The sequence below is a fragment of the Epinephelus fuscoguttatus genome, linkage group LG18, assembly GCF_011397635.1.
Source record: "Epinephelus fuscoguttatus linkage group LG18, E.fuscoguttatus.final_Chr_v1".
NCBI classification, from domain to species: domain Eukaryota; kingdom Metazoa; phylum Chordata; class Actinopteri; order Perciformes; family Serranidae; genus Epinephelus; species Epinephelus fuscoguttatus.
Genome location: NC_064769.1, coordinates 32,656,258 through 32,682,666, shown reverse-complemented (window position 1 = coordinate 32,682,666; position 26,409 = coordinate 32,656,258). Strand labels below are relative to the sequence as shown.

The 26,409-nt window shown below is 40.2% G+C and overlaps 1 protein-coding gene across 3 annotated transcripts in view; it reads left to right on the top strand.

Moving 5' to 3' along the window:
• The window catches only part of cntfr (ciliary neurotrophic factor receptor), a 348,331-nt gene extending 323,777 nt beyond the window's left edge, over positions 1-24,554 (top strand). For all 3 annotated transcript variants that reach the window (XM_049603655.1, XM_049603654.1, XM_049603653.1), the window contains 4 exons: positions 7,641-7,709; positions 8,369-8,489; positions 19,909-20,035; positions 22,927-24,554. In XM_049603655.1, the coding sequence (XP_049459612.1) occupies positions 7,641-7,709; positions 8,369-8,489; positions 19,909-20,035; position 22,927 (318 nt within the window). In that variant the 3' untranslated portion in view covers positions 22,928-24,554. The remainder of the gene's footprint in view (positions 1-7,640; positions 7,710-8,368; positions 8,490-19,908; positions 20,036-22,926) is intronic.
• Positions 24,555-26,409: the final 1,855 nt, after the last annotated feature.

Sequence of the window (26,409 nt, the reverse complement as noted above, 5' to 3'; positions counted from 1 at the left end):
AACGACGCAATGGTCCCCTTCTCCCAATTTCTAACAGTAGTACTCTGGTCAGTGAGTGTAGTCTTTCTTGTTTCTTTTTCAGGACACTTATGTACGCTGACAACGCCGATATGAGTGTGATGAGAGCTCTCACAATAGCCAAGAAGTTCCCAAGGGATTTCTCCATCTCATCGTAGTCATGGATGTGCCGGTAGTTGTTTACATCAGTTGTGGACATGAGACGCTCTCATTAACATCATCTCACGGTGCCCTCTTCTTCTACGGGTGTTCTTTTGCATTTCTTTTTTTTATTTTTCACGAGAAGCACCACCTACTGCTCAACCTGTTGACTCCCAGTACTCGCAAAACAATAATGAATGGAAAAGTGCATAAATTTGCATTTTCTTTTGCGCATTTTCACAAAATTCGCTTAAAATTTGCGATACATTTGGATGGAAACCCAGTTAGTGTTAGCCAGCTTGTGTTGGCTTAGAGTTACTAAATAAAAAAACTGTCGGTCTATTTGCTCTAGTTGTGTGTCTCTGTCCGTGAAACATTTCTAAAACCAAAATGCAGTTGAGGTAGCTCTGAAATAACAAGCTAATGTTAGCTGCTGCCAAAAACGCTGTCTAATCCAAATTCACAACCCCACCTAGCTAGTTAGCCGACTCGCTAGTAAGCATGTGCAGCCTTGTAAAGAGACAGTTCACCCCAAAATAAAAATAGGCTACATATTTTTCCTCTGACCCAGTGTTTCTCAAATGGTGTGCTGTGATGTAAATCCAATAAAGAGGCAAACTGTGGCTAAAAAATGTACGTTTTTTAAATTTAATTTAAGAAGCTGTCTCGGGGAACCTATTTGTCGCCGTTTGTGCATGGAAATTATAAGTGCATGACACACCAAAAGCCCTGATTGGCAGCCAGTGTGAGGGATGATGAACATTTACCACTGCTTTAACCTGTACTGTAGTGGAGTAGCTGAGCGTTGGAGATACCGGCCATGGAGATGTCTGTCTTCACTCAGATATAATGAAACTAGATGCCATTGCTTGTGGTGCTCAAAGGTGTCCAAAAAATATATTTTAAAAAGGTCTGTGAATTATCTTGAGTAACTGAGTCCATATCTGGAAAAAGACATTAGTGTTGAGTTTTTCAATTGTATTTTTTGGGCACGTCTGAGCACCACAAGCTGAATACCAGACATTTCTATGGCCAATATCTCCAACACTTGGCAACGCACACCAGAACGATCTAGACTGATAAATAGCACGACAAGTATGAAGAAAAATATGTGTTCTTTGTTTTGGGGTGAAGAGTTCCTTAAAGCTAAATAAAGAGAGATTTGATTAATGTGTCTTTGCGTTGTGCTTTCTTACAGCAACATTAGGGTTGATAAGATACTTTGGCAGTGCTGTTACCGTAGCTAAGAGGAGCTAGCCGGGTAAATTTGATAGCAGCGGTTGAGTCATGAGCCAAATAAAATGTTTATTCAGCACTCGGGATGAGTCTTAAAACAGCAGCTTCTGCGACTCATGTTTTTTCTTTACTTTAAAGCTGTTGAACTTGGTTAAGGAAACAACAATAAATTAGCATGTCTGTGCATGCTTGAAGGGTTAGAGGATCCAGGTGTGCTGTCTCTCATGTGGGTTCCTACAATAATACCAGGCCGACATCTCTCTGTTCTCCAGTTCATCGTCAAACATTCATGCTCGCATATGCTGTTTACAATGAACAGACATATGGTGTTTATGCATGAAATGAGGAAATTCCTCCAGAGTGAGGACATTTAGGGATCATTACTTTCAAAATAGACCATTTTGTGGTCATTCCAATTGGGCAGAATCTTTATTATTATCATTATCTATTACATCTTGGGGTTAGTGAACGCAGTGTATTTACACAGAGTCGATGGGACATGATTATGGTGAGGTAAATATTTGGGCGTTAGGAGTGGCAATGTGTTTGTGTGCGTGTATGCCTGCTTTCCCTTGTGTGTGTGGATGAGTCACTGAGTCACACACATACAAATGCATGCGCACAGGCACACACACTTATACAAAAGTCAGTTTTTTTCTTTGAAGCTCTAAACAGCTGAGTGTACAATACATCAGCCCTACGGACACATGTGAAGCATAAATACACACACATACACACACATTCTTGTACTTGTATCTTTGTGAGGACCCTCATTGACACAATGCATTCCCTTGTCCCTTATGCGGAATTTATACTTCTGCATTGAATTGACATCGAAGCTACGGCATAGGCTCTGCATCGACATGGTGCATCTGCTTGTCGCTAGGCTAATTTATACAATGTAAAATGCCATAGGCTTGTGCTAATAACATTAGCATGTTGAATTTGTTTGGAAAACATGTTTAGGATGACAGTTGTTTTGTCGGTGAACCTTGTGAGGTGTAACAGTGCCAAATTATGTACCGTTACCTTTGTTAAATGTTGCTGTTGTCCCTGGTTTAATATGAATAGAGGAAAAGATTGCTAGGCTAATTTATACAATGTAAAATGCCATAGGCTCATGCTAATAATGTTTATCATGTTATATTTGTGGGGAAAATGTGTGAAGTATAAGACAGTTGTTTTGTTGGTGAACCTTTTGAGTTGTGATGGAGCAAAATAATGTACAGTTACCTCTGTTAAATGTTGCTGTTGTTCCTGGCTTCATATGAGTAGAGGAAAAGATAGCTAGCTGCTAGGCTAATTTACACAATGTAAAATATCATAGGATTGTGCTAATAACAATAGGATGTTATATTTGTGGGGAAAATGTGTCCAGATAAAGACGAGTGCTTTGTCTGTGAATGCTGCGAGTTAAGCTGATTTGTGTACTTGTGTTTGAACTTGTCTCTATTAAGCCATGTTTAATGTGTGTTTAATGTGTGTTTGCAATCAACTAAACTTTATAGCACTTCACAGAAACCTCTGCCGCCGACTAGTGTTTTGGAGGTGTAACTGAAGAGTGACACAGACACAATACTGCACAAGTATAAATGCTCACAAGGATGTAGGCGACGTGCGTAGGCTATGGCGTAGGGTCTGCAGCACGAGAACAAATCCCACTTTACCCTAACCCTTAACCATCACAACTAAATGCCTTAACCTAACCCTAACCTAAACTTAATTGTAACCTGAACCTTAAAACCAAGTCCTAACTCTCAAACAGGCCACTAAAAAAGTGAGGACCATCCAAAATGTCTTCACTTTCCAAATATGTCCTCACTGTGTTGCTGATATATGTTTGTTGGTCCTCACTATGTTGCATGTTCAAGCACACATACACACACAGAGTGAGAGCAACAAGTAAAATACATCACTTCACCACCGCTTCCACAATACACAAGCTTGGTCTTGCAGTGTGAATGATCTGACAGCGTTTTTTGGCAGCAGCCTCTCCAAAATGCATCTCCTCCCATCTATCTCCCCTCCTCCCTCCCGCATTGTCAGTGCCCCCCCCTCCCTCCCCTCCCTCTAGTACGTGACATTAAGTGCTGCTCACACTTCTCCCTGTTTAGCCACTTGGCACCACAGCAACACATCCATCTCTCTGGAAGTGTTTATCTGCAAGCTGTTTACTCCTCCACATATAAACATATACGTAGTTCACATACATGTGAACACACACACACGCACACATTCACAAGCTTCAGTTCCAAATCAGCCCTGTAAACACAAACACCAATGCAACAGACATGTACTAACACAAGTGTTTTACTTTTATATTAAATGCATGCGCACACAGAAACACACACACCTGCAAAAATATGAAGACACAGATTTGCATGAACACACAGAATCAAACAGATGTGCGTGTGTGGCTGAACATTCACAGGCTTTCACACCGTAGACGTCAGTATGCACACACACACACACACACACACACACAAACACACATACACATCAGAGTCAGGAAGGAATGCTGATAGAAGCTATGGTTGGATACGCTGGTTGGACTACATATAAACAGTGGAAGATTTAGCCTCAAAGGCTGCACACACTGCACACATGTACACACACTATATACTATAAAGTATATCCACACATACACACAGCACTCAGCGGAGAACATGTAACAGGCACACATGCTCGGATGACATTGTTATTGCATTCCACTAATGAAATTAAGCCTATAAATGTAGCGCTCGGTTAGGCAGATAAAGCCTGAACTTCCGTCTAAACAGAGTGAGAGGGGGCCAGAGACAAAGAGTTGGAGCAGATAGAGAGAGGGCTGCGGAGGCAAAGTTGAAAACTGAAGGGTCAACTTTACAGAGTGGGTGAGCGATGAGAGACAGATTACAGGAAGACGGAGGAAGTGCCAACGCTGGGGATGTACGAGGGGGTTATTTGTCAGATAGACTCCAGATTTGCACATCCTGAAGAACTAAAGGGGAAACTCCAATCAGAGGCTTGGCTACGGCTGGTGGTTGGCAAAAATTATATGGTGGTGTGAGGGGATTTTAATCAGATCACAGACTCTTCCTGAGCAGCCCTGGAGATATGGACAGTTCTGTTTTAATACCAGTTAGGCCTTATTTTCAAAGTTTTGGCCATCATTTCCATCAGTAAACTGTGTTCATAACGACATAGACACTGCTTTAGAAAGGCAGTAGAACTTCACTCACCACTGTAGAACTGAGAACAATGACTTTAAATTGTTTTGGTGTCCAGCTAAAAGCACTGTTATTTCTCTACATAAAAATCTTGAGCTGAAATTTTGTCTCGTATTCTCAAGTTAAGGTACTCTGCCTTTGCATTGTCTGCAAAATAATCAACATGTTCTCATCCCAAGTCGTCACACATTGCTGCTTTATCAGTGGACTTTCATGCCTACATACACACTAGGAATCCTCCTGTGTCTGCTGTTGACGTTCTGGGATGCTGCTACCAATGCTGGGATGTCAACAAAAGCACATGGTTAGGTTCAGGCAAGAAAAGCATGTGGTTAGGTTTAAAAAAAATACATCATTGTTTGGCTCTACATTCATAGGGGAATCTTAAGCGCTATATCGTAGGCAACTGGACTTTCTTGAAGACATTTACACATCTCATCCAAGAGGCTTCTTCAGTTCTTTTGAAGAAGAATTGAAGAACCAAGGAAGCCTCTGAGTTGAGAGGTGAAACATCTTTAAGAAACTCAAGCAAGTCCAGTTGCCTACGATATAGCACTTATGATTACCATGACCTGGATAACTGCTAAAAACCAACATCCATGGGGGAAGCGAATACTGGATTCCCGGGTGAAAGTCCAGGGTTTGTTGGAACCATCCACCAACCCTTCCTCCCGCCTTATAGGGACTTTCTACCTCCTTGTATCGTGTCGCTACAGGCAGCGTTTTAAACTGATGCCATCCTGTGGTGTATCATACGGTTGCGACAGGTGCTGTCCAGCTGACTTGCAGCGTATCATAACACCGCGTAAGGTTTCTGTTCGGCCGCGTGACAAACTGACATTATCCCACAGCGTATCATACCATCGTAAAAGGTGGCTCTTGGCATCGGTGCCTGATGCCAAAGTCACTAACAAAGCAGCACTATTTGAAAACTTCAGAAGGAGAACAGGCTGAAATAAGAAGGGGTTATGCCAAGGGAAAAGTCATTAACTTCCATTTGATCTCTCACTTCGTTATTGATTACAGAGAGCAGTATTGTATGATGATAATTAGGACTTAGACAGACTCTAGTAATAGCTCATAAAACTATCCAAAAAATATAATACAAATAACAGTAAATCAATCATTTTTTACATCTTTCTGACCAACTCCAACATCAGGACCAGTTGGGTAAAGTAATATTCTTATTGATTTTAAACAAAACCTTACAATGTTATTTTTCCTGACCCTCAAAACTGTGAGCTGCAACACCGCAAACAGTAACTTCATGCGTGGGTAAACAAAGGATTTTAAACACAATGAAACAATGCAAGAGAACCTGAAGTGAAGTTACGAGATTTGGCCTTGGTTTTTCCATAGCTTTTCATAGTTCAGGCAAACACAACTCACTATTTTAATTATTACTACTACTACTACCAATACTATTTTCTATTTCAATTAAAAAATCAACACAGGATACACTGGATATTTGTTGACACGATAGAGCAGGTCTTTATTGTTCCCAAAATGACAAAAAAATATTTTTTTACTTTGCCTTCTCATAGCTCACAGTGAGCTATGAGAAGGCAAGTCTCATAGACTCACAGTGATCTGATTTAGAAGGTGTCATCAGGATAATTTCAGATATACTGTGCTCTCAATCTTTTCTCTAACATTGTCTTGTTTGAGATTTTTCAGTTTCTAAACCTACACTTTAATATAGTTGTGATTATGTACAATGTTTATCCAAATTTCATAATTTACATTCATACATAACTGGTTCATTTGTCATTATTGGAAATCACAACCAAAATAAACACTGCCAAAAATACAAGTTCAGAGGATGGCCAGATGTACACCAAAAAACTTTCAGATGATCAAGATGACCACCATCAGTCACCAGTTTATTTTCAAGAAGAAAAGAAGCTTTACGCTCCTGCTGTCCTCTACAGATAAGGTGCCATTCGGTATAAAATGTTTGCTTTCCAAAAAGTTTCATTAACCTTGGTTAATTGTGGTAAATGTATTGTACTGTATTCCAAATCTGAGTTTGTGTTTACATTATATATTGTCCAGCCGACACAGTCAATAAACTACTTGCTAAGTTAGAATAATGTGTGTCTGTTGCACTGGTGGACTGCAGAGGGCAACAGGCATGTCACTAAATCATTTATTTCGGCTTCAGGATTAGAAAAGGTAGCTCCCTCCTTCTCCCTATTTTTCCTTCAGTCTTTCATACACAGGCCAAAGGCGAACAAACACTCAGACACACACACACGCACACACATGCTAACTGTAAATTACAGAAATGCAGCAAATCATTCTCTCATGCACTCTCGTGACTCAAACATTTAGTTCATTCTCTGTTGCGCTCTGCAAATTAAAGTGTGCACAAAAGGCTTTCAAATGCTGGCATGCATTACATTGTGTTATAAAATTATGTAGCATTGATGCCAAAGCTTTCTGGGATAATCATCAATTATGCCACTGGTATTTCGCAAGCATGTCTGGCAGTGTTGGTATGTGTGGAGTGTGGAGGCTGCGGGGGCATCGAGGTTCAATCAGTTCAACAGTGAAATGTAAAACACCGCGAGGATAAAGCAACAGACTTGACCTATGCACAGAATAGTGATGAAAGGTGTGTAAATAAATGAGGGCTGAATAAAAATTGTATACTGTATGGCACAAAGGAATCTACCAAGCATAAAACATTCAAAGCCCAGGCTAGGTTTGCTACTGAGCACATAATTTATAGGTAGACTTACAGCATATGGGAAGAAGGGTATGACTTTCTGACTAAAGTTACTTTGGACCACATACCTGCCTTTTCTAGCTGAGGACGTCCATAATTCATTGTGTTGGAACATTTCACACCCCTAAGGCTGCAGAGCCTTTCGGAAATCAGTTATATATGTAGTACTAAGGTTATTTTGATAACTTCTTCATAAAAATCTTTCAAGAATGAAATAGACCTTACTTGAAGTCTTCCTACTGTAACTTCTGTCTGCTGTTCCCTGATCCAACCTGACCACCTGCTCTCTCCTGTCGGCTGTTTAGGTGGAGCTGTCTGACAGCACCTCCCACATCATCACCGATGCCTATGCTGGGAAGGAGTACATCATCCAGGTAACATCTCCTGTCCTGCCATTCCATCTGCCCGGTCATTAACACTGAATGCAGGACTGAATATAGCATTTCGGTTTGGCAATTGAGCCATTGCGATGTTTTTTACAACTTCAATAAAGCTGCAGTTCCGAATTGTTAAGCTTACTGGAGCAGCTCCAGTCTCCGTATTTGCTGTCGATGGCACAGCAGCCTTTGATGTGGATAGGCTGTGATGAGTAACCAATTAGATAGTGCTGTGGGCGGGTCATTGAGGGAGGCTACTGCAGACAAAGAGGCTGCCTCAAAGCCAAAGCAGGACATTTTTCGTGAATTTTATTATATCGGCTCAAAAATGTAGCAATGACCTCATCTCCCCGACAGCATGTCGTGACCACGGTATTTTGGTGATGTGGTTATCGTTACAGCCCTGCATTCAGGCCTAATTATTTCCTCTGAGGGTCAGATGCAGCCTCAAAAATGTGAAACAAATGTATATATGTAGGAGTTAAAAGTGCAGTCTCTTACCGCCTTCTTCTTCAGATTGATTTTGGTCTTTGCTTTTTGTTTTTCATGCACGCAGCCTGTTCTTGCACACTCTACTGACTTTCAAATTATATCTAAGCTCATTAAAGAATGCTCCTGATTTATTAATTACTTTCTGCTTTCCTTATGCTCAACAGGTGGCTGCCAAGGACACAGAGATTGGAACATGGAGTGACTGGAGTGTTGCTGTCCATGCTACACCCTGGATTGAAGATCCGCTGCCAATCACTTCCACAACTGAAGTGGACTTTTCGACTGGTAGGTGACAGCCTAAGTTAAAGCCTGTACCTTTACCTAAGGGGCGCTTACAGAGTTGGTGACTTAAGTCAGGAACATAGGTTTAAAATTTAGATTTAAAAAATATGCAAAGATAGTGTTTGGAGCTGAACATTCAGATTTCTGAAAACACCATCCAATCCACACTGTCAGTGTTGAAAGTTTCTTTTGTGTTGAGCTTCCTTTGATTGAGGTTTTTCAATGTATATAGCATATCAAACAAAATTTTAAAACTTATATCATAGTTTATATTTTACTATTTGTTAAAATATGTAAAAGACAAAGGTCATGATGCAGTGAGATGCAATGAAACAAGTAAAAAAAAAAGGCTGTCCTTAGCCACAGCATTGCATCAACGTATCCTCATACAACAGTTCATATGATATCTAATGAATTAGCGTCCCATGATTGATGTCACATATTTAATGTTAAGTTAAATACTTAAAGTAAAATTATATAGGTTAGGTTTAGGCAGGTAAAGATATATGTAGGTTAGGTTAAGGAGAAGAAACATAGGCATCTTTAGGTTCAGGCAAGTTACATAGGTTGGGTCAGAGGTAGCCAATCTGTTGCTCCTGACCCCCCCTCCAGTGGCTCTCCCTTTTTTTTAACAATTTAATTTTCATTTATCAGCGCTGCAGGCCTAACGAAATTCTTACATGCTCCAATTGTAAAAATTGTAAATCCTATATATCAATAAAAAAAACTAAAATGTGTCTAATACATCTTCTGCCTGGCACCTTTTCCTCGAAAATTGCCAAACGTCAGTACAGTGAAATGGTTAGAGCACTCATCTTCCATGCAGAAGGTCTAGGGTTCAAATCCTGCTGGGGTCGACGCCAGCAAAGGCATGCAGTCGCAAGAGGTTCCCACCGCCAAATCAAAACACGATCAGATTCCTTAAAGGGATAGTGCACCCAAAAATGAAAATTCAGCCATTATCTACTCACCCATATGCCGAGGGAGGCTCAGGTTAAGTTTTAGAGTCCTCACATCACTTGCAGAGATCCCAGGGGAGAGGGGGTAGCAACACAACTCCACCTAATGCAGGCTGACGGCGCCCCAGATTCAAACGTCCAAAAACACATAATTGAAACCACAAAATATCTCCATACTGCTCGTCCGTAGTGATCCAAGTGTCCTGAAGCCCCGACGTAAAATGTTGTTTGTAAAAAGCGGTGTACAGAGAGGCAGTATGGCTGAATTTTCATTTTTGGGTGCACTATCCCTTTAAGGAGGCTTCAGGATAAGAGAATAACTCCGGAATCTCAGCCAAGTCCTCAACGGGGGCGTGTCTCAAGCCCATTGTAGACTGGAGGTTCCAGATGTAAAAGCAGATTCAATAGCAGTGGCTAGTCTTGAGTCTCCCTAACTGGTGGACATGGATGCCAAATCCAAAAAGGCAAACGTCTTTGAATAAAATACAGAATTTAGTTGTGCATGGACAGATTTGTTTGCTCTCACTGCAAGCTCTGGAAAGTTAAAGTTCGAAGTAATCAAAAATAGTGCCCTGCACAGTAGCCACCTTTTGGTAAAACATTAATGAATGCTCATTCAGGCTAATAGTATGGGCTATTTTCGACATAATAGACTGTGTTACCTTCATAATCTTTTAAGAAATGTGTTTTTTTAATAGGAAAGGTTGTTGATGCCTGGGTTAGGTTTAGGAAATGAGACATGGTGACAACGTTCCTGACGTTGCTGTAGCTAAAAGTTCACTTTGTTTCACATGGTTCCAACTACTGGTCTCCTTGGGGAAAGTCCTGTATTGTTTGACATATCCATCACCCCAACCTGCATCCTAACACAGACTTCCGGTCTTCATAGTGCCTATTTCTTTACTCCTATCAGCGCACTGGTCACATGATCGCTTCCTGATTACATGGATTATACAAAAATCACTGCCTCATGAGTGCGTGGGTTATATACAAATTGTGGTGCGTCACTTCTCGTGGATATGAACAGTGCATGAACAGCTGGTTAGGATACATAGTTAGGATACATAGAACTAAAACTGTAAGCATCATAGTCAGTAGGATTCATCCTCTGGGCAATATGAATGTCTGCACAATATTTAATGGCAACCCATCTGAAAGTTGTTGAGATATTTCACTCAGGACAAAAGTGGTAGACCTCTGCTGTGGCTAAAACATCCACATTAGAGGGATGAAATACAGATAAGGAAAGGCTAAATGCAAAAAAGTATCTAACAATAGCCTGAGATGGTTTGTCATTAATAGTTAATGATACACTTATTAATTCCCCAAATATGCAAGTTGACCCATTCAAAGAACGATAGAGATAGACTGACCAGGAACACACAGCAAGTGTGGCTGTAGGTATTATAGGATTTCTATAACGCTGTTTGGTTTTTATCAGTCTTGTAGTTCATCAGGTGAAGAAATCATTCCGATGATAATATAATATTCCTGTAATGTTTTTTTTGTACCAGTGTTCTTTGTGCCCACGGCTGTCACACAGTAAATTTCCTGAACCAGTTAGGTATGAAATTAAGTTTGGTTAATAACTTTCTTTATCATTAAATTGAGTACACTATAAGTGTTTGATAGCCTTGAACTTTTATCGCAGCTTAAGCTACAAGATCCAGCAGCCTGCGGACAAATCGACACACATCAACCTGAGCGCCTGAACACGGCCTTGGGGAAACACTGTGCCATCTTTTTCGAAAATGCTCACGTCCCTCATGCAGCCTCAGATTGGCTCACTTACAGTAAAACAGCGCAACACTTTCTAGGTTTTATTTATGCATGAGAAACGATCGTTTAATATGAAATTCATTACAGATGATTATATTCTGTGTGTCCCCAGCCTTGATACACACACACACACACACACACACTCACATACACACAAGGACAAAAACTATCTCTGGGAATTATCTAGTTGGCACCCCGTCAGCATGTGGCAGAGATCAAGGATGGCTCTCTTGTCAAATCGAAATCTCTCAACGCACTGATGATCCCCGAACAACAAGACATCCATTCCAGGTCTGAACACTCTTTTGTACTTGGCTCTCCGACCTCGCTGGAATTGCAAAGTACGAATGGAGAAACACATTTTGAATGAATAAACACTGAATATAGGTGGACAGGTTTTAATGTTCACTTAGAGGTTTAAATTGCAATTCTGTGGTGATGTTGCAAATGTTAATCTCTGTCATCACCACTTGCTCATCAGGCTGGGGGATACTTTAATAAATTGTCAAAACTGAATTTCAAGAAACACCTTCCTGCAGAATGCTGTATAAAAACGTGTTTTGAATGGGGTTACAAACTGCGTGCGGGTGGTTGAAACTTTCAAGTCTGTGTCACCTCTTTACAGTTTAATGTAGTGCATGATGTTCACCTGCACTTTTAACTATACGCTATAGTGCTGTCATAGTGTATTTACCACATGCTAAGTACACCGCTACATCACTGCAACAAGCCATGACCTTCACACACTGGAAGTTGGCAAGAATTGGACAGCTCTATTAATTTCCTACGGAGGAAAAATTTGGGTGAAAAATCTGGATTTTAACAGTGTCACACCTTGCAAAGGGAAAATCATGTAAATCGATCAAATACCGATATGAGCACTTCTAGGATCAATATTTCTGACACAGCCCAATCACCAGCATAAATGGTGGCATTGTACATTTCACAAATACTACTTGATAACTGATTTGAAGAAATCATGTTTTGGCATAAAACACCCACATTTGGTGGCACAATGGCAGCTGTAAATGCAGCCATGGGTTGCTAAAGAAGCACAGGTTTGGTGGCACAAAAGCTGCTGGAAATGCAACGATTAGTTGCTACACATTTGGTGACCAAAAATGCAGCTGGAAATGCAGTAACAGGTTGCAAAAAAAAACACCTTTGTTTGCACAAAAGCAGCTGGAAATGCAGCAATGTGTCAGTAACCATTTGGTGGCACAATAACCGCTGGAAACACAGCAATGGATTGCTAAAAAAAACACCCACGTTTGGTGGCACGAAAGCAACTTGAAACACAATGATGTGTCTCTACACATTTAGTGACCAAAAATGCAGCTGGAAACCCAGCAATGGCTTGCAAAAAAACATTGATGTTTGGTGGCAACAAAAGCCTAAGGGAATTCAGTGATGTGTTGCTACATGTTTGGTGACCAAAACTGCAGCTGGAAACACAGCAATGGGTTGCTAAAAACATGTTTTGTGAAAGAAAAGCCACTGGATGTGTCGCTACATGTTTGGTGGCCAAATATGCCACTGGAAAAATAGTAACAGGTTGCTAAAAAACACCCACATTTGATGGCACAAATGCAGCTTGAAAGGCAGCAACATGTCAGTATGCATTTGGTGGCACAACTGCCGCTGGAAACACAGCTATGGGTTGCTAAAAAACACATTTGTCTACAGAAAAGCTAGCCAAAACCCAGATTTGTCTCTACACAGTTGGTGGCCAAAAGCGCAGCTGGAAATGCAGCAACAGGTTGCTAAAAAACACCCAAGTTTGGTTGCACAAATGCCACTGGAAACACAGCAATGCATTGCTTTAAAACAACTCCTGTTGCTTGTGGGTGTTAAACAGCTTGGCAGCTGTCTCGGCTGGGTGTCACACCACCTTCCATCACCTCCACCTCCTGATGACAAGGTCAGCTCATATAGTGCGTCACTTTAGGAATATTGATAGAACAATTATGAAATGTAAAAATGTATCATATCCTTGAGTTTGCAGAAACAACCAATACCAACTTTTTCTTCTAGGAACTGTGCTGTCCGATATTAAAACTCAGGTTTACGTACACTGATTAGGACTGTAAAGACAAATACCCCCACCTCCCCTTATATTTTTACTACCACTACTAGTAATAATAATTACTATCTTAATGTCAGGTCTAAAATGTGATTTTAAATTAGTGAATTATTAACACTGCCCACGATGTAGCAGTAATTTCTGCTATCAGTAGAAAACACACAACCCCTGACTTCGCTGAGCCCCCTCAGTCCTGAATCCAAAACTTTGCCATTGCATGTCAACATATTGATAAAGTCACTTAAGTAAACAGTTTATCTATCAACTGTGCAACATGAGTTCACCATCAAGCATATAAATATGAGGCAAAGAAAGAAAGAAAACTGTGACTTACAGACAATATGATCCCAGTTTGAAAACTCTCTAAGAAAAAACTTAGTCTGTCTACCTGTCTTTCTCTCCCTCTCTCTACCAGTCTATTGACATGTCCTCACAGTTCTACAGTCCAACAGTGACTCCTGTTGGTCACAAGCAGCACTGCACACTGATTATCACACAGTCAATACTGAGTGTGCTCCCGCATACTTAGAAACACACAAACGTATGCTAAACAGCGCACACACAACATGCAGCATGCTCTAACTCTCCCTCCCAGACAAACACATAGTGACGGTGCCACACACACACACAGTACGTCCCTCTGATATCATGCGGCGTGCACACACTCACACACAAACACCGACTCAGTACACAGTGTATTATTCCTGTTCTCAGGGAAAGAACTGGAGGTTATTGGGATTCTCCTCATGCCTCATCTCGATCCAGCTGCTGCTTCTCTGCTTCCCTTCCCTCTCTCCTTGTCCTGTTCTCTCATTCTCTCTTTTTCTTCTGGGTCTTTCTTTCTCTTTTTCGGTCTCTTACTATTCTCACGTCTCTCTATTGATCAGTCAGTCTTTCTCTTACTGTTATCTTTCGTCACCTCACCTTTTGTACCAATCTTTTTCTGGCCTTTTGCCACCTTCTTTACAGATGTTACTTGCTGGATGACTGATTGCATCTGTTGTGGCTGTGTGCAGCTACAACTGCTTTGTTAATATCAATTAAGGGACTTCAGGGTGGGGTGCCATTCCCATTGATGAGTACATCATCTCTCTATGATTTTAATATGCGAAAAAGGCCAAGGTGGAACAATTGGCATGCTGAAGGGTATACGTAGATCGTCTGTTCAAGTCCAAAGGGGAGCTCTGTTTTGCAGAAATTTCAAAAATCCATCTTGTAATTATTGAGCTGGCACTTTCTCATTGGAATAATTGTGCATGAAGCTGCATAATATCAGCAGGGAAACCAGGAAAATATCTTATTTCCTGTCCACGACTGAACCGATCAACTCAAAGTTCAGCCAGGGCCATATTTTCTTTCAGCTGACCAGCTTGTTAACATCTACACACTGACCAATATTTCCTGGCCGCTCAGTTGAATAGGAAATGAACGGACTTCCTGTGACTTATTGATTGTGTAGCTCACAGTCTATACACACCGTTACACTTTCTCCATTTCCTCTCGTCTTTCTCCTGTCTTGCCACCCCCACACACACACACACACACATTTTTCTTTTTATTTGTTTCTGTTTTCCCCCGTTCACGCATCAGCAATAACACGTCGCGCATACCTCATGGAGAGTCGTACTTACATGCCTGTCCTGTTTCCTGGCAGCCTCATCTCACATCAAAAGGATAGCGCAGTGACAGACAGACGACATTTAGAAATCCCATCCTCTGCGATTGGACCATCGCTTAGCAACCACATTCCAGGAAGTAAAAAGCAGATACAGCTGAGGCTTTAAAAAGTGGCAACCATCCTTAGTGTTGCAACCATCCAAGATATAAGTTTCTGCCTCGCCCACTCTTTGAGACAGAAACTGGACACTGTCTAGCACCAAACAGGCAACACTAGATATCACTTCTTATATCCTTCATGTCTACATCTATTTATAAATGCTTCCATTTCTGCTTAATAAGCAGAAACCACCACAGCTTAATGTTGAGGCAAATGCTGAGATGCCTTAAGGTCCTCTTCTGCAGCATGCTGGCTCCAGTTCATAGGAAAACAGCTACTTATTATGTCATTAAGATGACGTATTATCAAATGGGTGCTGTTATTCAAGCATTCAGGGCTCTAGAGGTAAAAGTCTTCAGTTTCTCCATCAGGCGACAACATTGGATTACTTCCCAGGTTTGGATGAGCATGAAAATGGCCCAGCACTATAAACATTTAGTATCCAAGTTAGAAAATATCTGTTTGTTGATAAAAAGCCAAAGATACAAGCCTGTGCATAAACAATGTGAGGACAGAAGTTAACTGCAACTCCCATGGTGCATTTTGGATACAAAACATCCAGTAAGTGATCCTAAAATTTAAGTGTGTGCACTTCTAAGGGTAAGTGGAAGCTGAGTTTTAGGTTTATAGAAACCTGCAGCTCACTTTTGGAGTGTATGAATTTAGCATCTCTGGCTCTGTGTTTTGTTTTCTGCAAAGATAAACCATCTTGTATTTGCTACAGCTCTGATTTGGCGCCTTTGACTGGCTCCCTTTTTATTGCAACAGTAAGTGAAACTCATGGGCATGAGCTATTTGCCAAACCAAAGTAGTTTCACAAAACATGATTTCTCAGTAAAGGAGATTAAAAAAAAAAAAAAGCAGACATAAATAAGATAAACCTAGCTATTACTTATCAAGGAGACTCCTGTGTCTTCAGAGGAACTATTGGAATGGAAATTTACAGCAAGGAAACTCTTCGCTACTCTGTTGAGATGTCTCCATGGTCTGATAAAGATGGAGACCTAAATGTAAGCTACAAAATGGATCATTATCAAGCAACAGTGTGGATGATCATAGATGTTTTTTCCTTACCAAGTCATCAAAATCCAGCGCTTGGGCAATGACTTGCAGCGTCAGACACTGACAAAAAAGCCATCCTTAAACATCGGCATGATGCATGGGTGGTAACCATCATAGTTTAAAGGCGCTTGGAGGCATCAGGGGGAAACACAGCAAAACGAATGAAAGTTAAGGTGACAAAAGTCAGAGTAGGGCGGGTTGGAGGGGTGGTGGATGGGTCCAACAACACTGACTTTCACTCGGGAGAGTGGTGTTCGCATACCGTAAGATTATAAAGCCAAACCCTGTTCTTTTTTCCTAAACCCAACCATGTGCATTTGTTGTTGAAGGCAAAAAAACATCAATATGCAGTATTTTGCTGACGTAGTGCTTTTATTTTGAAAGAGACTGTATGTAAACGGTAAATTTCCTGTGAAGTCAGAAGTGTATTTTGAAAGAAGACAATGCATGTAACAGGCAGAACTTGACACAGCGTCCCAGATCATCAAAACCAACACACCCCGGGTACCTTTCACGTTGTAGCTGGACATGGAAAGTCCATGTCCAGACGTCGATATGTGACGAGGTCAAAGTGAGAATGTGTTGTTCTTACAGTCATCTACATTGGAAAATCCCAAAGCCACAGGCCTTGTTAGCACCTGATATAAACATGCATCCTGGGTGATAGGATAACAAGCGGACAGCTCTAATTACAAGTGTGACTGCATCTTGAGATCTGATCGCTTCGACCACTCCAGGGCTGCATATGGCCACAGTCTTTCAGCGGTGCGTACACAAATTTGTGGGCCACATTGAAGGACCGCCTACTCGGCCCACGTCCTTGTTTGTCAGACTCCTCTTTGGATAAGCAAACTTTCTGTTGCTGCTGTTACAGAGGTTAGACACAGTGCTTAAAGACCATCCCTGGAGCCCCTGTCCTCCCAGTTAGTTCTATGTCTGCCTGGTTAGCATGAGCAACACACTAACAACAACACACAACACAACTTGAGCTGCACTGATTCATACCCACGTCATATGTCACTCTTCATGTCATCTACAAAACACACCCTCCAAATTTCAGTCTATTTAAGCTCCAAAATCTTCCCAGCTGCTCTGCATCAGCACTGCTGCTTGCTCTTTCAGCCCCACCTCCACTCCAGCATTCACCTGCAGGGTCAAGCTAATGGGGTAATATTTAATCATCACTCCTCAATATTAGGTACGTAAAGTTAGCTGTTTGATGCTAACAGTTAGCCCTGTCACTGTGTGTGTGTCAGGTGGACTCTAACCAGTGAGTGTATAACATGACAAACCCCCTGCCAGTTAAGAACAACAATGCCTTTTCGTTGATGTATGTGTTCATTTGCATAGACAGCCCTAAAGTAAAGATCATAAATGTTCCTCGAGACACATTCGCATGCGTTCTAATGCCAGGTAGGAACAGGCTCACAGACATCCCCACCATCAGCAGAAACAAGCAGGGTAGTTGGAGTTGAAGTCACTTGGCAAATTTAATCTTATTAACTTTTTTTCCCTTTCTGCATTCATCACCCATCCTCCTTGTTTTTCTCTTTATGTTCCAGATCTCCTCCTCTCTCCTCTCCGCTTGCCTGCTCAGCTCCTTCTCTCCTTTCCCAACTGTTGTTCATCAATCCTTCCTCTCCCTCACATCATTGTCTTGTCCCCTGTCCCCAACTACCTTGTTACATCAACCTACACCCCATAACTGTCTCTGCTCGTCACCATCACATTATATCTGCGTAATTTTTATTTCCTCCACCACTCCAAAGCAAAATGTTTTGCTGCAGGCAGGATAGCATTGCATTGAGCTGCTGAACATGTTAAATGTGTCCTAGTTCTCCCTCTCTCTCTCTCTCTCTCGCTGGCTATTTCACACCTGGCTGCCTCTTCCCGACTCCCAACACAGTACTACACAACAGTCATTAATTGGAAGGAGAGGGAAATCATATTCTCTCCCCAGCAACAAAAAATGCTGTGGGTTCCAGACTGAGCTGCAAACACAGTGCATGAGTTAATATCTACTGTGCTGCCTGCAGCTATAGCGACAGTGGCCCATTTCATAAAACATTAAACTGTGATATTTTTATTCGTCAAGCTATGTTAAACCAAACTGACGCACTGAAAAAACCTTAAGCACATATTACTTTCAGGATATTTATGTTTGCCACAAGCCTGTGAGTACCAGCTCAATACGCTTGAACATAACCGAATAGGCTGGGAATGTACAACAGTCGCAGTAATTTTTTTTATTTTTATTATTATTATTATTATTATTATTATCATTATTATCATTATTATTAGTAGTATTACATTTCTTTTTTAAATTATTATATTTCTTTTTTGAATTTTATTTTATTTTTATTTTTATATTTTTGGGACATTCTTTATTATTATTTATTACATATTTTTTAATTCTTTTATTTTATTTTATTTTTTTCTAAAATATTACTAGGACAATAATATGACAGTTTTTATAATTGTTATTTTTTTCTTTTTTAAATTATTTTATTTTTATATTTTTGGGACATTTTTGTTATTATTATTTATTATATATTTCTATAATTCTTTTATTTTATTTTTTTCTAGAATATTATTAGGACAATAATATGACAGTTTTTATAATTGTTATTTTTTTTTCTTTTTTAAATTATTTTATTTTATTTTTATATTTGTGGGACTTTTTTGTTATTATTATTTATTTGTATTATATATATTTTTTTTAATTTTCTTTTTTTTATTTATTTTTATTATATTTTCTCTGGACTATTACCAGGACAGTGGCCTCTGTTTTGTGACCCACCTGGGACTTGAGTCAACAGCTCTGGTTATGTACTGTAAAATCAAATATACAGCGTATTATGGGTAGAACTGAGAGAACCAAAGTGAAGCACTATAAAAATAGCTTAAGTACATACTTTTACTCTCAGCAGATTTATGTTTGCCACAAGCTTTTAAGTTCCAGCTCAGTATGCTTGAACACAACCGAATAGGCTGGGAACGTACAACAGTCACAGTAATTTTTTATTATCGATGACTTTTATCATTATTAGTAACTTTTTTCATGATTATTATAATTATTTATTTTTTTATTTTATTTTATTTATTCTGGAATATTACCAGGGCAATGCCCTCTGTTTTGTGACCTACATGATGAGACTAGTTGGTCAACACCTCTGGTTGTGTATTGTAAATCTAAATATACAGCATATGATGGGTAGATATTTCATCAGACCATATTTTATCAGCAGTACATTTACTGCCGCAGTGCATATTCCCCCCCTTTTTAAAACTTTATCCACCTCCTCCTCGATTCACTGTCTCCTTTACCTCAGGGATCTCACCTCACTTTTTGTTTCATTTTCTCGTAATTCTGTCTCTATATTTTATCTATCTATTTCACTCTGTCTCTGTCCTTCTCTCTTTCTGTTTCCCTGCAGCCTTAGTATGAATGAGATTTTTTTTTTTCCGTCCACTTCACTTCATAACGGCCTTGACAAGTCCCATATTGATTGCACTTGCAGATTAGAATTGATCCCACTATACACTGTATTTTCCTTTCTGTTTGGCTCTTCCCGGTATGATGAGCACTTTTCAGTATCCATTCATCAAAACAACAGTTTGAACGTTTTGGACGAAAACAGTTGTGTAACCTCGATGAGGAAAATTGGAGCAAGGATTTAAAGGAGATCATTAAAAATATGCCCAGTAAGGTTTATTGTGTTTGCTGATTGTTTCTTGTTTTTTTTGTTGTGTTTTTTCCAGAGACTAAGACCTCCCCCATACCGTCCTCCAACGCACCACAAAAGGCTGAACCTCCAGTGGGCAGAGCTGCCAGGCTCCTCACATTTTTCTCCCCTTTGCTGTTAGGAATGCTGCTGCTGTTCATGTGGTGAGCAAACACACACACACACTAACACACACATCTTGTAATGAGTCTGCAGCCCCTCATCTTTGCATTGATTATGAGCTCAGTCATTCAGTCACATATTGGCAAGTCGATGCATGTCTATCGATGTCAAGAGCATGTTTAATAGAACAAGAGCAACAACGATTGGGTGAGTTTGTTTTATGACCCAGCAGGGTGTTTTTCTTCATATTTTTCTGCAGAAGCCCAGAAGGGATTGAGGGAAAAATCCAATTCAAAGCTGTCCCATTTCATTAATTTTACAGGTTTTACTCTATGAATCATGTTATAATAGTACGTCTCCTGTCGAAGATGGAGATGTTGAGCGATGAATGCTGAAACGCTGAATGTCACGGATCACGACAAAGCTCTCTGTTAAAGGTGTGCAAACAGGAAATGGTTTTTGCACCCTGCGAGATAAAAAGAGACACACTGACAACAGCATCCCTACAATAACACTTTAACCAAATGACATTAAACATGGCTGCATCCCCAACTGAACACCTGCTGCTGATTTTAACCACTGGAGGATGAAGCGAGCCAGGTTTGGTTGGATGAATATGCTAAAGACACATTCATGCCAATTCCCCGACCGTACCCTCAACTCCAGTGGGTCCAACTGGGAATCTGTGATGTGTTGTTTACACACAGTGTTATCTCTTCAGATCACGATTTGTTTTTGTAATACAGGCCAATGCTAGTTTATGTTTCTGCTCCACTGCAGTTCAGGGACAAATAGTCTTCTTTTTGATTCACTACCTTTATTTGACAGCTATAGTTAACATGTATTTTACAGCTATACGATGAGCTTATGAACTGCAATGCAAAGGTCCCCTAAAAGTGCTTGTTTTGCCACTGACGGGCTCATATTGTGATTCTAAGTGTCTGACAGCATTAGAGAAAGGAATCCTACAGAGATATACCTTTTTGTTAAAGAATGATGGGAGCGATCACACCGAGATGAAACGCCAGAAACGCGACGCGTTAAACACATGTTTTTAGACACGCGTAGACGCTGAGAAGTTAAAATATTTTCAACTTTTTGAGCGTCAGACGCCAGTAGCTAGCGCGCTTTGAATAAGCGCTTTCAGCGTTTCAGGCGTCTTTGAAGCGTCCGCGTCTCACTTCTGTGTGATCACTCCCTAAGATCCTCTTCTTTAACAGGAACAGCCCCAAAATCACCATTGGCAAACCCACCAGACTCCATTTAAATGAACAGTTATTTTAGCATGTATAGAGGCAGCATATTTTAACATCTTACTAGGTGGATTAAGGGTTTATTTCAACCAAACCAAAGTTGGTGATTGTTGAAACAGTGGAAGGATGAACTAAATTGGTTTTCGTGAGTTTTATTTTGTTTCTGGTGACATTGCATAAAGTGTGTTTTACGAGGATAAAATAACATTTTTTTTAAATTGACTCTGGTTGGTTTGGCGATCGCCATTTCCAGGCTGTTTCTGGTTAAACAAAAAGGTTTATCTCTGCAGGGATCCTTTCCAAAATGTTTTCAAACTCTTAAAATGATGATTTGAGCCCGTCAGTTGCAAAAACAAAAACTTTTAGGTCCTTTGTTGTTTAATTTGTACATGCTTCTGCTTGGGTCCATAATACAGCAATATAATATATCAATCATATGCCAATGACACACAGTTATACATATCTGTTTCCACCAATAACCTTAGCCCGATAAATGATCTCATCCAGTGCAGATATCAGACCAATATAACAAAGAATTGATTTTAAAATACTAAATGTTTTAATGGTTTAGCTCCTTCCTATGTTGCTGTAGTGCACAGCAGAGATATCCCTTAGATCGTCAATAGCTACTTATTGTGCCTAAAATCAACTGTCAATCAGCTCATGGTGCTCTCTACTCTCTGGATTCTCTTTCTCATGAACTATGGTCCACTTCCACAGTCTTCTTTTTTAAAAGTGAACTAAAAATGTGTCTTTTTCGCAAGATATAGTCAGGATTTGTTTTAGAAATGAGTATTATAATTGTTATTACCTGCCCCTTTTTAAGAATAATGATAAAAATAACACCTTAATTTCTTTGTTTTTGTCATGTCCTGTTTGTTTTTATGTAATACCTTATTATCTTATATAATATTTTATGTTTGTCATGTATGATGTGTCTTAAGCACAGTAAGGTTACACTTGTCATATAAAATTTGCTTTACAAATAAAGTTGACTTGACTTTTAGTAGATGTAAACTGACAGTGCACTTTCACTCAATATTGGACCAATTTCAGAAACTGTTGTTCCTGTTAGTCACTGAGACACTAAAACGTATGAAAATAGGGTCCAGGTTGGGAAATACCAAGTTACTCTTTAAAGACTAAAGCAATTGATACAAATTGGTGAAGATGAAATTAGTATTTTGCCTCAGGAGTCCCCACATATATCTTGTGACCCTCTTGACAGGGCCAACATTTGTATGTGGGGCCCATGTGGGTAGTAAATGGGCTGAAAAATGGGGCCCTATATTGGATTGTCCATGTGTTCTATATTGGCCAGATGCGAGTTGCCCACATGGGTTATGCTGGGACTACCTGGGTATAAAGTGGGTCCAAGATGGGCATCTTATCTTGGTAAACCCACCCATGTGGGCAAATGTCACAGGGCCAATATGGAACCTGTGGACAATCCAATGTAGGGCCCGTTTACGACCCACATGGGACCCACATACCAATATTGATCGGGCCCTATTAGGAATCAGTACTTTTATTTGAGTACAAAGATACAAACATGTACATCCAGCATAAGTACTAACTAAAAAAGGCAAATCCCAAGGGATAAAAAAAATGGACCGTTTCAGTTGTATAATCAGGCGCAGCTTGTGATGCCTAATTTGTGCTTTTGTTTCTCTCCCCAGATGTAAATGTCTTATTCCTGAAGGGAGTAGGCGGAAGAAGAGGAGGAGGAGGAGGAGGCTGGTCTTTTTCTATTTTGCACATGTTTCAAGGATACAGTGCATTGATCATTTTCTGTCCATCACACAGTTACTCACCGAGATTACTTAGACATGAAACCAGACGATGATAATGCGATTCAGCATTTTTGATTAATGGTGACAAAGAAATTCTTCAGAGGAACTTTTGAAAGCGGCATCACGACCACCACCACCATCATCAACAACAGCAGCAGCAGCAGCAGCAGCAGCAACAGGAGCAGCAACAGCAGTGATATCAGTATAAACAGTCTTATATTACCCCCTGGTGGCTGTAAAGGGCCACAGCAGACTTTTTTTGGGCAGACAACAGTTTGGTTTGGGAATCTCCTCTTCAGAGCAAGAAAATCAACTCAAAAATCCTCCTCATCATTACCTTTTTGTTCTATTTTTTATTGATCATGAATTAATTTCTTACTTCCTTCTGAAATCGCAGAACGATACAGACAAACACACACACACATAGAGCATTCGCGTGTGTGTTTGTGTGTATGGTTACCGTAGCGGTCCCCATACAGCTAAATCATCATGCCAAAGACTCAACTTCACCCTCCAACAAAGTGGTTCCCAAACAATTCACTGAGCTTCCTGAAGCCTGTGTCTGCCTTCGTCGTGGGTTGAAGAACCCCCCCAGAAAGTTATGTGCGTGCGTGTGTGTGCACAACACTTGATTGATGTCGACTCAAACAGTATACGGATGAAACTTGGGACGAGTCCGAGGAACCCTGCAGCTCCTGTTTGTGTACCATTTAGTAAAGAAGCCACACAAGTACTCAATCTGACTCTGAATCTGTCGACTGCGGCGGCTGAATCAAACTGACGGAGCGAGTCGGGGTGTTTTGTTTGTTTGGGTTTTTTTTTTTTTTTTTTTGGATATGAGGACTAACACTTTGAAGAATTCAGTAACGATAGTCTGGCTTATTTAGACAATTAGCTTTACACTCTGCTTTCACCGACTGGCAAAGAGGACCTGGATTGTAAAAGAAAATAAAAATAAAATAAAGTGGATTTGAGACTGAACAATTCTTTGCCCACCTATTTGTTTTGGTTCGACAACGACGACGAAGTTGGTTATTGAAACAATGATGCGAGCTTTGTTGGTTTTTCATTCTGCTCTATGCTGTAAAATACAATAACACAAAACAGTTTGCTTTCCAAAATTCTGACGCCTTTACGAACATAAAATATGTCTTTTTGCAGTTTACATTTCAATAGCCAATATCACCAGTTAATATTATGTTATTCAAAGGAATATTGATGTGTTTTATTGTATTTTTTTTATCTTATGGACAAATAATACAAACACACATATAGGATTTTAGTTTTGTTTTTTGTTTCTTTTTTTCAGAGATTCATAATGGCTTAATTCTCCTTGATCCTATTTTGTAAACTATGATATGTAACTTTAACATTGAACAAAAAGTTTATTATTTAATAATAATAATAATGTATGTATTAGCAGTAGAATGTCGTAACCTGTACCTGGGGTCTTTTTTATAGATGTATATACAATGACAGGTTTCAACCATTAAATGTGACCATTTCACAATGAATGATGACACGCTGGCTTCATTCTCATTTCGCCTTTCCAGGGCATACATATCAGGGCCGCCTTTTGCTTCCCGCCCTGATTGGGTGATCCAAATTATTGTCTCCTGATTAAAAAAGATGAAGGTGAGGGGCCAATGCAAAGGGGAAAAAGGCATTTAATTTAACGGGCACAAAGACACAAGTAACTTTCCATGTCGTTTAAATGTTTAATTGTTTTTCAGGAGGTTAGTTGTTGAGGACTGGTGAATGGATGTAAGAGGGAGTGAAGGTGGAGAAGAAATGTCTTCTGATGGGTTGATCTGGGAGGATGTACTGGAGGTCAGACAGAGGTAGACTCAGTATAGGGGATCTGTCACCAGCGTATTTTTTTACCCGAGCTGATTACAGGCCCCCCAGACGGTACCTAGAATGAGACATGGGAGAGGTATGCACCAGACTGAATAAGAAGAGATGATGAGAGAAGGGACGAGAGGATGAAGGATGAAGGGAAGGGGAAGGGACAGCGAAGGTGGGTCGAGTAATCCGAGACTAACAGAGCAGGATGGGTCGACCAGGTATAAGTAGGCTTGGCAGGTAATCAGAGGTGTGGTTGAGGCATGGCCCTGCTCCTGGGCCTAAGTTAACAAATTAACTTCAAGAATTAACAGTGATGATCGATTTTTTTACTTCCCACTTTCTGCCATAGACAAACACTCCTTCACTTCAGGTTGTCTGAATCAAAATTTGTGACCATGTAGAGAATGTTTTTCTCACTTCGGCGCAATGGGAGACATTTATTCACAGATTCAGATTATGGTTTGGGTGTGATGTATCACTTTCTTTGACTTCCATCTCTTTTTTTTCTTGACATTTAAAATGTATTAAATCAGTGGTTCCTAACTGGTGGGTCGCGGTCCAAAAGTGGGTTGTGGGTTGATTCATTATGGACCACAAGTGACTTGCAAATGTGTCAGGTTTTTAAAAAACACACTTTATTTTGAAGTACAGTGGATTCCTGGCACAGAGCTTTACTTTTGAAGTGCTGTTTCCTGCTGTAAATTAAGTGACTAATGGACAGCTACTTGACAGAGACAGCAAACTACCTCAACGACGACTAAGGACAAATCTTGACCCTGGGGCTGGACCAGTTGGGAACTACTGGACTAAACTGATGTGTCAGCACAGGAGTTCTGTCCATCATTTTTTTGATGATTTTATTTGGCCTCAGTCATTGGACATTAAATACGTCTCATGTGGTGCACACATATCCTCACTAAGAAAGACACTTATTTGGGCAACTTGAAAAAGTGCATTTATAAGAGGAAGTGTTTCCCACTGCTAGTATGCTTGCAATGATGTGCTAACATGCTAAAATGTTACCCATGTTCACAATCCTGGTTTAGCACATTAGCATGCTAACATTTGTGCATTAGTACTAAGTGCAGCTGCGGCAGATGCTGCTCGAGGCAAAATCAGGTGATGAAAGTATATGCATTCACTCCTCTGGGGAACATGAATGTACCAAATCACATGCCAATCCACCAAATAGTTGAGTTATTTCAATAACAACCACAACTGCCAACCAGCTGGTGTTGCTTCAGGAAAAGTACGATCACCAAAGTCAGCAGGATTCATCGTCTGGGGGCCATGAATGTGTGTGGAAAGTTGTGTGACATTCAGTCAAGTAGATGTTCAAACATTACCCTGAATCATTAACAATTTCATCCTCTGGGGAGCATGAATGTATGTACCTAACTTGGCACAGCACGGTAATCCATCGAAAATTTTAGATATTCCAATAACAACCAAAAACATTGACATGCTGTTGGCATTAGAGAAGTCTGAGGTTCACCAAAGTCAGTAGGGTTCGTAGTCTGG